This window comes from Artemia franciscana, chromosome 2, assembly GCF_032884065.1.
Source record: "Artemia franciscana chromosome 2, ASM3288406v1, whole genome shotgun sequence".
Classification (NCBI taxonomy): domain Eukaryota; kingdom Metazoa; phylum Arthropoda; class Branchiopoda; order Anostraca; family Artemiidae; genus Artemia; species Artemia franciscana.
This window is the reverse complement of record NC_088864.1, coordinates 47,307,439-47,319,993: the sequence shown is the minus strand read 5'-3', so window position 1 is coordinate 47,319,993 and position 12,555 is coordinate 47,307,439. Positions and strand designations below refer to the sequence as shown.

Below are 12,555 nucleotides of genomic sequence, written 5' to 3'. Positions count from 1 at the left end.
CCTCAGTGCCAGAAGTATCCTGAAAATAATCCTCCCGCCACACATATACTTCAGAAAAGGCTATGAAGAATGTCAGCTAAAATGATGAGGGTGGCGGTATTTGGGTCAAAAGAGACTCTTAGGCGTAAGCGTAAATTACGTGTAATCTGACCAACGTTGCCTCTTTACAAAGGAAAATTCCCGAACAAAATCCATTAACTACCTTATCAGCTAAAATGATCAGGGTGACGGTATTCGGGTCAAAAGAGACTCTCACGTGTATTTAGTAGATCTGCTAAAAAGAAAGATTCCTATCTAAATAATCAGCGTACACTTAATTCATTATTCCTTTTCTACTTAAAAATATTATTCATATATTTGTTTTCTATTTTGGATTATTTAGTTGTGCGAGTTAATTATATTGTGAAATGAAGAACTTCAAAACTATCATTATATGTTTGATTTATCTTCATTGACTCTTTTTCGAACCTTGCTGAAGTAGGCTTAAAGGAAAAATCAAATAACTATGTACCTTTTAAAGAACTTTTAAGGTGTTGCTACGTATATTTTAAGCTTTTACACTCTTTTAAACTTATTCAGGAACAAGTGAAGATGTAAAGGCGACGTTGGATAACGAAAAAATTGGATCAGGTGGACAGCCTCACTTAACTTGGCATTATTATTAGTAAAGACGGCGGGAGGAGTTAAGATGTTAAAATTAGAACAGCCAAGGCTCAGAGTGTTTTTTCACAGTTAAAAAAAAAGCTTGGAAGAGTAGAGAAGTCTGCAAACCAAGATTAGAATTTTGGAAGCTACACTGATGACAGTGGTTAAATATGGCTCTGAGCCATGGGCGTTCCGAAAAGCGGATGAAGATTTGCTAGATGTTTTCCAGAGAAATTGCCAACCGAGTGTTCTGGCTACCCGGCTGACTGACCGTTTTTCAAACAGTAAGCTTTACGAAAAGTGTGGTCCAATCCCGCTTTGTAGGGCTATAAACAAAGAAAGGTTGAGATGGCTCGGGCATGTTTTGCGGAGGAAGGATGGCATATTGCCAAAGATTGTCGTTTTCGACCAACTCTCTAGGACTGAACGGAAAGCAGGTCGTCCGCGGTTGGGGTGGGAGGATGTCATAAAGAAAGATTTAAAGGAAATAGTAACTTCCTGGGAGGGTGTAAAGATGAAGCTTCGAATAGCTTGGGATGGAGGAAGGGGGCTGTGTTGGCTTCAGGTGGCCTGGTCATGCGGTGAGTTCTTAGTAGTAGTAGTAGATAAAATTCCAAGTATTGAGCTTTTATTTATGTTTATATGTTAACCTTGCTGCCTTTCCCTTATACTTGGACAGAATGATTCCAAAAACCGACGGCTTTCTTCCCACCAAGACAGAGCCAGACAATCTAATATGCAGGAAAATCTTGGCATTATAACAAATAACTTCCAACAAAAAGCAAAAACTAGGCAAAAGTCGTAACAATAATCCATAGTAAAAAATACAGAATAAGTGCTCAAACCAAATTAGAAGCTACATTAGTTGAACTTCCTTGCAGTAATTAATGTTAGGGCAATTGTAATTTAGTTTTTGCTTTATCTTTTCTTTTTTTTTCTTTTTTTTGTAAAGCCATAGAAATAACGGTTAATTAATAACATGAAAATAAAATTTAAACTTACCTTAGTGGAAGTTCCTTGGAGTGATTGTGTTAAGGCCTTTTTTTTTCTTTTTTATCACTTAACTGCGAGTTTTGCTTTGCTTACTTTTGCTTTACATGATTTGCTGTTATATATTTTTTTTTGCTGAGACCAGATAATGTAGAAATATATGAATAGATTAGTTTGTCTTAATATGAAAAAGTCTTCATTTCTTGGAATTAGTCTGCCCAAGGGTCTTCTCCTCGATGATTAATGACCCATGAGGGAAATATAGCTAGAGAACTGGCACGCTTTTGTGCTTTTTTGTGCCTGGCCTCGGTTAGCTTTGTGCCTCGGCGAATTAGTAGTAATGAAATAATGAAAAATTTGGGAGGGGGAGAACATCTAAGGATGTTAAATCAAAACTCCTTGGGTGTGTTGAAGGGGATGTTGAACTATATCAGAATACACTATGTACGTCCATGTTGTCAAAGAGCGTACTCGTAATATCTCAAGTACAGCTAAGGGCTTTAAATTGAATTTCTTAATGAATGTTGTTTGGGATGTTGAATTTAATCAAAAGATATGTAGATGCATCCAAACGGACGCATATGTGATGTTTCAGGAACGGCTGAGGGTATTAAGTTGCAACTTTCATGTAATGTTGAGGGGTATATTGAACTAAATCAAAAGCCGCTGTTCATCCAGGCTATGGAAAAGACGTATTTGTAATATCTTAGGAATGGATAAGGGTATCAATTTAAAACTTTCAGAGAGTGTTGAGGGTCATGTTGAACCAACTTAAAAGGCACTATGTGCATCAACGTTTTCAAAAGAGTGTATCAGCAATATCTCAGGAACAGTTATCAGGAGCAGGAATATTTAAGGCGATGTGGTGCCTTAAAGCATCACCCTATCACATCCATTATAAAATTTGCTAGTTTGTGTGATAAAACTATTTAGAATTGACTGGGCGGTTTTGCCATAGCTTATTATTTGGCTTCTATAAGAGATCCAAATAAACGACTGAAAAGTAAAAGCTGACACCTATTTTCCCGGGAATCTTAGAAAAACTACTGAACTTCTCCTGTTTTCTTTCGGAGATAGAGATGGTCAGGTCAAATGAAGTTTGAATTATTAGAATATGTGTAACCCTGTGTTTTTAATTAATTGGAGAATAATTTTGGCTTTAAAGTTCAGGAAAGGCCATTCCCTAAAAATAATCTTGCGTATCTGCTAGGAAAACGTTCGATATTATCTAAATTAAAATTACGATGAAATTATTGTAGGAAAACGTTAGAAATATCATCTTAGTAATTCCCCAGTTTTGAGAGTTCCCTGTGGTGCTACCTGCTCTGATTGAAAATCTTGCCGACACAGTGGATGTACTATTTATGCTTTAGGAACATTTGACAGACAGCACTTTGTTTAACAATTACTAAAAGATTATATTTTACTTGTTTTAAACTAGCTTCTCGTTAACTTTCCTAACAGTTGACACATTCAAGGTCCCCTATCAATTTTTAATAAAACTTTAAAGAAATATTATTTGAGTAATTTAGAAGCTTTAAGATTTTTCTGTGGCGCTGGAAAAATCTGCTTACGGGCCCTTTGTCTTTGAGATGGTCAGCCGTCGCTGAGGCTCGTAAAAGGATTTTTAGACATTGAATGGCCTTAACAGTTCACCAGTGCACGAGTTATTTTTACAACATTTTCATCTAATATATTCTTTATTGAGTAATTTATTTTCTTGTGCAATCGGACAAAAATTTAAAAAAATAGAGATGGAAAGAAAAGATAGAAGATCACAGACTTAAGGGTTTGTATACTACTCTTTTTTAAACTCTATTGCTATCTTTATTCTTATTGTGTTTTTAAGTTTTAATTCAAGTTCAAGCAGTTATCCTGAAATGTAAGTATTCCTAAAATTTCGCTTCATTATAAATTCCTTATTTTCTTTCAATGTCTTTTTCAATTTTCTTTGTTATTCTTCTTCTTTACTCTTTTAGGAGTATTAATCTCATTCTCATGTGTAGTCCATCTAGTCTTTGTATATCAACCTGTGCTCTTATTAATATTCTTTCGTTAAAGATTCTCAGTGAGCTGTCCAAATCTCATGGTCTTCCCCTTGAAGAGCGTCGATCTTTCATGTCCTATTTATGTTCCTCTCCCTTGCCACCTCCTGGTCGTGCCCTAACCATTCCTAATAAAGATCTCACATTGAAGCGTTCTTTTGATTGGAGGTTCTCAGAACTGGGGCTGGATTTTCTGTATCAGCGGTTAAATCAAGAGTCAAGTGCAAAAAAGTTCATTGATCTACTTTCGACACTTCTCCTTGAGAGAAAAGTGATACTTGTTGGAAAAAATGTCAGGTTAGAATTTCTTATTGCATTTTCCTTGATTTGCCAGTGACTAAGAATGTGTTCCATCTCTCAAATACCATTATTGATTATTTATTACTTGTTATAACCCTCAGCCTAAAATGTTAGCTAACAGCAAAGTTAGTACTTGTAATATATAAAAAACGGCTTACATTAAAGTCTGTTCTACGCTTATACTAATACAGATTGCAGAATGATACTAAAAAAAATGATTGCATACATGTACTGAAATAAAATCTTAGTTACATAGGTTTTTCGATCAGTATTCCTGTAGTGCAGGAACTCACCTTATATAGGTGAGTTTCCTTTACAAAGAAGTTCATAAAATATATTTATTACTAAATATATTTATAATTTTTTGCGGCATTGGCCCTGCGGTTTTGTGTGTGTCAATTATACTATAGTTTAGCTACTGGTTGCTAAAGTCAAATTATTCCATACAAAATCTAGGCATGATTTATGCCAGCATTTCTGCGATGACCAGTTACATATTTAAAATAATTTCTTAGCTAAACATGTATGAGTTTTATAGTAGTGTCTATCCTGGTGGAATACCGTTGGAAAATAAATTCAATTTAAAGTATTTGCATGAAAAGTGACTATCTATCTTTAAAGCTATGCTTTTAAACTGCAGTATATTGTCTCTAGTTGTTTTTCTTCTTTTCTTTACGGAGTTGCTTATGAAGTGATTTTTTCAATATTTTTATTTTTTCTAGTTATTTTGTTTTCTTTTTTCTCTTATTGATATTGAATTTTGTCCTAGCAAAATTAATCAGTATCTATATTTGAAGGTATCTCTCTGTGCAACTTTGTATTTTAGAAAAGAAGACTATTGGTAAAAAATATATTTTTAATTATTCTTAGTTTATTAGTTCTTTTACTGTATTCTTGTTGCTGACAGATATTGGATTTAGCTCAAATCATTTAATTGCTTGTGATTCCTGTATTACTTGTTTGCGAATACTCTTGCGAATCCTTCATTTCTGTTTATAATGGCTATTGTTCTGGAAGCGCAGAACTACATGTGTCTCTACTTGGTGTGTTTTTATTGGAGTAATTCTACCCATTCTAATCATAAGTAACTCTAGAATATAGATCCTACTAATTCTAGTTAAATTAGAGACTCCATATTTATAGCTTTTTTGTTACGCCGAAAGCATGAGTAGTTTTATGATTCGTACTCGTTTCCCTAAACATTTATACCTTTTTGAAACCAGATTAATGCGTAGATTTACAGTACTTATGGTTAGTATCCACATGCGCTTTAGCTATTCCAGTCATACGAAATTCAAGAAACTAGATTTCGGTAATTCTAGTTACTTTGAAACTACCATATTTATAGCTTTGTTCTTGCGCGGAAAGCATGAGTCGTGTTGTGATTTGAGCCCGTTTCCCAAATCCTAAACATATTATATCTTTTTGAAACCAGATTAATGCGTAGACTTACATTACTTATGATTAGTATCCACATCCGCTCTAGCCATTCCGGTCATACGTAATTCAAGAATCTAGATTTCAGTAATTCTAGTTACTTTGAAACTACCATATTTATAGCTTTGTTCTTGCGAGGAAAGCAGGAGTCGTGTTGTGATTCGTTATTGTTTCCCTAAATCCTAAACATTTTATAGCTTTTTGAAACCAGATTAATGGGTAGATTTACAGTGCAGTACTTATGATTATTATCCACATGCGCTTTAGCCATTCAGGTCATACGTAATTCAAGAATCTAGATTTCAGTAATTCTAGTTACTTTGAAACCCTCATATTTATAGCTTTTTTCTTACATGGGAAGCAGGGATCCTGGTGCAATGTAGTATAATCTAGTACCACTAATAGACATGGGATATGTGCCTCATTTATTCTTATAAACTGATTTGCATTCGGATGTCCTTCCTAACTAGAGCCCAACTTATCCAGCCACGACATCTTTGACTTTGTTCTCAAATAGAAAGCAGGGGCGTGATGTAATGGAGCGTAGTATAGCATCAGCGCTAGAACTGTAATGAAATTTCCCTCCATTTTTTATATTGATCCGACATCTGTACGTTCAAAATAAAGGGCTGAACGGATACAACATTTTTTTCGCTAAAACCAGTCGTGTTTGTTCAAAACGGGCGTATTTTACGCCGGCTTCCAAAGTAGGATTTCTTTCTTGGGTAACGCTCAGTTTGAGCATTCTTTTACACTAACTTTTTAGTTAAAGGGATTTTTTTACTATGTCGGAATATTTTCAATACAAGATTTATGGAATTACTTATTATATAAATTAATATGCTAATTGATTTCTAGACAAAGACAATTGTCTGTGTTGAGTGATCACGTTTCAGAAATTTGAATAAATTGCCAAGAATACGCGATTTTTTTGTGAAAAAGTCAGCTAATCATTTGCTCATGCACGCTCTTAAAAATGCTATGTCTGTCCAGTCCTTAACTGAGGCCGAGCTTTATATGGCCTCTGTATTTGTGGCTTTGTTCTTGCTTTGAAAGCAAGAATTCTAATGTGAACTAGCGTTGTGTAAAGCAGTAGTGGACGTTTTGTGGAATTGTCTCTTATTTTTAAATTACCGGGGTTATCTTGATATCCAGACTAATTGGGGAGGATCTTGCTTTGCCACCGTGTTTATTCAAGCTAGCATATCTTTAGTTTTGTTTTCATGTTAAAAGCATGGAATCTGATCTTGTGTAGTTTAGCGTCAAGATTCAAGTTTTAATAATCCTCATTTGTTCTTGTAAATCTATTCTAGTTATCTCGATGTCTAGATTTTTGCCGAAAAGAAAATGGAGTTGAAACAATTGTGTTAATTTTTTGTTTAAAATTGACTTTTGAAAATGGAACTTCAATTCCATTAAATCGCAAAAAGAGGCTAACATTATTTTTATACAATCCTAATAAGAGGGGTTAATGCCAGATTTGCCTCTCACTCAATGGGAGTATCTGTCTGGGTTTTTTCTACAATTAGTCATGACTTGGTGCCCACAACTTTTCGATTTAATTCAAATTTTAATTCAGTTAGTGACAAATAAAACCAGAATTAGAGCCGAGTATAGTATTATAAGTGGATCTTCCCAAATTTCTGCACAATTTTTTTTTTCTGACCAGTATCAAGCAGTTCGTGGTAACGAAATGTCAGTAAGGAGTGACGTGACTTAAAAGCAACCAAACTTTGAAAAACGGAAATTGGATATCAACAGATATATTAAAAGAATTGGCTTATTATGCTGATTCCAGATATAAAAGGCTAATTAAGTTAAATGTTACCCATCAAAACCTTAGATTAGAGCCGAACTAGAGCTATTGAAGAAGGTTGGGTTTGAAGAGAAAAGAGCTATATTAGTTGTTGTTTTTAGTGAAAGTAAGGGGTAAGACTTGTGTAAGGAAAATAAATAATTGTAAAGGCGTCAGTTTTTATTCAATATTGAAGAAGGTTGGGTTTGAAGAGAAAAGAGCTGTAGCAGTTGTAGTTTTTAGTGAAGGTAAGGGGTTAGGCTTGTGATTGGAAAATAAATAATTGTAGAGGCGTCTGTTTTTATTCAATATTGAAGAAGTTGGGTTTGAAGAGAAAAGATGCATTGTAGAATGAACCAAGGAGTAGTCACACGTAGCGTTTTTCGGTAATAATATTTTTTGTGATTTAAATAAAAGGTCCTAAGAAGTCCGAGAAAATATTGGATGTTAGTGAAGGCCCTTCGGTGTACATTCACGACCCAATTCTAAAAGAAAAACAACTACATCAAAATCTAATTCATTATGCTTCTTATGAAAAGTTATGCAACAAGTCTTATTGATTTCTCTTTCTTGTCAAAGCTTTCTTTCTGACGCACAACATATACTAAATGGGTTCATTCTATCCGTTAATTAAATAAGAAAAATTAAATAGTAGAATCTGTTTCATAGTTTGAATGGCTTATTATCATCAACCCCAGTTATGTATCCTCTTTATTACTTTTCTCCGTTGTATGTTTCATTGACCAATTGATTCGGCAATTGGACTGTTTAAGTAATATGAACCTACGGAATTACGGTCTTTCTGATTGAAAAAGAAGAGAATAAAAGGTTTTGTTTTGTTAGTTTAGTAGTTAATAATTTGGAAACTTGTTTGTTTGTTGTTGGGTTTTTTTTTTTTTCTCAGTCAGATCTTTAAAAAAATAAAAATTTTAATGGTAAATCTTGAAAAGAGTGCTTGTGAATTGTATTTATTTGGAATGATAACAAGGATGTAAAAAGTTTGAATTTCCTGGCATTGTCTTTGACGGTAATGTTGAAGCAAAAAACTCCAAAAGAAAGCTTGATCTTTGAAAAAAATTTTTGGAAATTTCACTGGAAAAATTTAATTCTCTATGAGCTATTTTGGTAGTTGTTCAGGTTCTAGAGATCTGAAAAATAATTTCTAGAGCATGCTCTAGTTTAGGCTACTTTCCTTTTCTTAGTGATTACTTTTTCTTTTGTCCAGAACGAATTTTGATTACACAGGTTGCAGTGGAAATAATGACCTATAGTTTCTTATTTAGTGACTTTTAGGACTATTTTTTTTATTATTATTATCGTGGGGTTTAGACATTTAGGATATGAAACCACACTAGAAAACTTTTTTGCATCTGTAGAAGCTTCATTTTGAAACTTCAAAATTCAAAAAGCTCAGTTTCGTCCCACCGTGCCCTTAATCTTGAATGAAAGAAAAGGTTATAGTAAAAAGCTGACCCAAGAAAGTGCATTCGTACTCAAGCCCGTTGACATTGGTTAATGTATAAATTTCAATTTTTGTGTTTTTTTTTACAGTGAAATATCTTTAGCTATACAAGGCTTGATGAATATGATTGCCCCGCTGGAATGGCAGTATAACCTTGTCTCTATTCTTCCCTCAGATATGGTACGGATGACAGAGTTACCGACTCCATATATAATGGGACTTCTTTCAGTTGACGAGGAAATCACTCCACCAGATTTTGTGAGTTTACCTTTGAATGCTCACTGCACAACAGTTGTTCGGAAAAAACTTCTGATTGTTAATAAAAAAAAGATAATAATAATAAACGGATATATTATGTAAGTCTGAAAACTAAATCTTTGTTCTACCGTTCAACATACAGTTAGTCAACATTAACATTATTCAATGTCTGTACCAGCTTATAAATTTAATAAGCAGAAAATTTCCCGACTGTGCTTTGAGCCAGCCTATGAAATCATCATCAAAACAAAATGCTTAATCATTGCCCCCCCCCCCCAAAAAAAAAAAAATTCACAACCAGGGATATAGCAACTACTAATAAATAAATGAAACTCAAAACGAACAGAAATTACAATAAATAGCCGAGTCAAACCCAAAACGAGCAAAAATTAACATTAGTACGGTATACATGCCTTCTCAAGACTGGAGCATAATTTGCGTTTTACAGAAAAAAAAAAAACGAATGACCGTGATTGTCAGTTTAAATTACATATACTGATATTTATTCCTTAAAGTTTTGATGATTTTTTATCTATGTAAGCAAAAAGTGTGGAACTATTGAAAACATGTTTTGTTTTCAGTAAAGCGCAAATTATGTTCTGGTCTTCAGAAGGCATGGGGGCTACCAGCCGTACTCATGTTAATTTTTGCTCATTTTGAGTTTGACTCGGCTATTTATTGCAATATCTGTTCGTTTTGAGTTTCATTTATTTATTGGTAGTGATTTGTGGCAGTTTTACGCTTGGAAGATTGTTTGACTTTATTTTCGCTTATTTTTGGCTTAATGGAGCTCGTTTCTTTGAAAAACTTGTTTTGCGTAAAAAGTTTTTCAAATTTCTGTTTGTTTTTTATTGACATAGTCTTTTTCATTGAAAAAAAAATAATGTTTTATATCTTATCAGTTTTTTCCTTTAAGAATCCATAGTTTGGGTTGCTATTTGTATGTTGGAGAAACTTTTTCAACAATTTTTAACCCTGGCACAAACAGTATCTTTTAATTTTACTTTATAACTCCTAAAGTTGACCTGAAAAATAAAACAATATCAGTCCCAAAAAATTCTATCTATGTTCTTTGACAACCTGGATACTGTTACACTCTTTTTATTTATTTAAATTATAGGAGCAGAAGTAATACTATTATTAGCCCCAAAAGCTTTGACTTAATGCTCACAGTAGTTCTCGATGTATTGCTGAGGTGTCTTCTCGGCAACCTCTAAGCAAAATGCCTTTTGATTTAGTTTAAAGCAACATTTAGTTTAAAGCATAATGGGCCAATTTTACAATTTTGAGGGTTGGCATACCCAATATCCCTAAAGACATAGTTGCTGGACTGTTCAACTATGCTGAACAAAAGGCTGTCTCAAAATTTTGACTGGATGTGTTTGGAAAATGAATGGGCTTGAGAATATCGCTGCTTGTCCTTCTTTCTCTTTTTACTCTCAAAAAGGGCACCAGAACTTTTAATTTTCAATCAAATTAGCTCCTTTACAATTTTCAATGATATTTCTAGCTGTTATAAAGTGGTGCGGTCTGTCATATTGCTTATATGCCCTTTTGAAAACCTGCATGCACACAGTCTTTTCTGCTCGTTTAAACTCCTCCTAAACTTTCCCTGAAAGTTTCACCTTAATAACCTTAGCGTCATTATTTAAAGTAACCGTAGTGGTAGTATTAAAAGTACAGACATAATGCCTTCTGGCTATTTCAAAATCCCCCAAAACATAGCCTTAGAGGTCTAACTTAATAATATAATTTGTTCTTCAGATATTTGTGCGTCTTTTAAAGTATTTTTGAAAGTCCACATGCTCATAGTTTGTTTTGATTTAGCTCAACATCCGCCTAAATGCTCCATAAAGCTTCACCTTAATGCCCTTAGATTGCACAGTAGCAATAATTGTAGCAGCATTAGTGGGAGTATGCGCATAACTTTCCCTTCGACACACGCTGAAAATTTTAGCTTAAAACCATCAACCGTTCTTAAAATATTTCTGATGCGTCCGCTTGACAACCTCTGTGGGCATAGTATGTTTAGATTTAGTTCCAATTAGTTACTATATATCCCAAAATTTTCTCCTTGATATCCTTAGCTTCAATAGCAGTAAAAGGAGTATTAGCAGTAGAATTAATTGCAGTAGCGTAAGCTTTAGTAGTAGTAGTAGTAATAGAAGCAGTTATAACAGCAACAGTAGTCGTAGTATGAGTAGAAGCAGTAGTACTAGGTTGAAAAATTTTTTTTTTGGTTAGTTCAACATCCCTCACAACAAGCCTTGTTAGTTTTAACTTCACACACCATACTGTTCCTAAGACATTGCTGTTACACCCACTTGAGAACTTGCATACAAACGGCGTGTTGTGATTCAGTTCACGTTCCCCCTCAAAATCATTGAAAATTTCACCTTTATAACCCGAGGCATAGCTGTGATAGTAGTCACAGTATTAGTATTGATATTACTAGTAATAGTATTAAGATATTGCGTTTTGATCAGCAGAACATTCCTCTCATCAAGTCCTAGATGTTTCAACATAATACAATTAGGCGTTGTTATGACATTGCTGATATGTCCTTCTAATAACCTGTATATTATCATATTTTTCTCTCTGTGCTCTTAGCATTACAAGTAGTATCAACAAGAGTAGTAGTAGCAGTAAATGCAGCAGTAACAATAGTAATAGCAGTAGTGTGCACATAGTGCCTTTTGATGAGATGATATTCCCTTTTAAGCATTCTCTGTTGGTTCCAACTTAATACCCAAATTAATTGTTGAGATACGCTATTTTGACAATTGGCATGCACGTAGCATTTTTTGATTTATCATCTCCCTTATCATTTCCTGAGTTTTCCAAACTGATATACTCAGTTATTCCAGTGTTACACCCTTTTGACAGTCCTTATACACATAACGTGTTTCGATTTAGTTCGAACCACTATCTGTAAGACTCACCTGAATGCAATTCGTCTTCTTGGAAAGTAAAGTTCAAACATGCATGCTTTTCTCAATAAAATATACTGTGTGCAATCAATGAACAAATTCCCTAACTTACTGCCCTTGCCCTGAGGACTTTGGGCAGGTTGACATCCCGAGAGACATAATTACTGGACCTTTCAAAAAGTCTGGACAAAATAGATCTCTTAAAATTTTGATCGGATACATCTTGGGGAATGATTGGCTTGGGTGGGGCTGATTGCCCTCCACTCATTTTTGACTATTAAAAGGGCACTAGAAATCAAATGAGCTCCATCCGATCTAAAGCTTATACGACCACTCGTTCCCAAAAAACCTTATATGCCCTGGGGCATAACTTACAACCCTTGCTCATGGGCTCTGGGGGATTGTGTCCACCCTAAAGACATTGCTATATGATTTTTGACTATTGGTAACAAAATAGCTGTCTCACAGTTTCAATTGAATGTGTTTTGAGAAAATAGGATGTCAGGGAGGGAGGCTAGTTGCTCTTCGTCATATTTGACTCTTAAAAGGGAACTAGAACTATACATTTCAAATTAAATGCTCTTCTAAAGTTAACACGGCCACCACTTCCATAAAAACCTGATATGCCTCTGGGGCATAACTTACAACCCTTACCCCCAGAATCTGGGGAATTCTATCGACCCCAAAGGCCTT

At 34.4% G+C, this 12,555-nt stretch overlaps 1 protein-coding gene across 2 annotated transcripts in view; it reads left to right on the top strand.

Moving 5' to 3' along the window:
• The window catches only part of LOC136042805 (DENN domain-containing protein 2C-like), a 62,692-nt gene that overhangs the window by 33,743 nt on the left and 16,394 nt on the right, over window positions 1-12,555 (top strand). For both annotated transcript variants that reach the window (XM_065727747.1, XM_065727751.1), the window contains exons 6-7: window positions 3,697-3,977; window positions 8,764-8,932. In XM_065727747.1, the coding sequence (XP_065583819.1) occupies window positions 3,697-3,977; window positions 8,764-8,932 (450 nt within the window). The remainder of the gene's footprint in view (window positions 1-3,696; window positions 3,978-8,763; window positions 8,933-12,555) is intronic.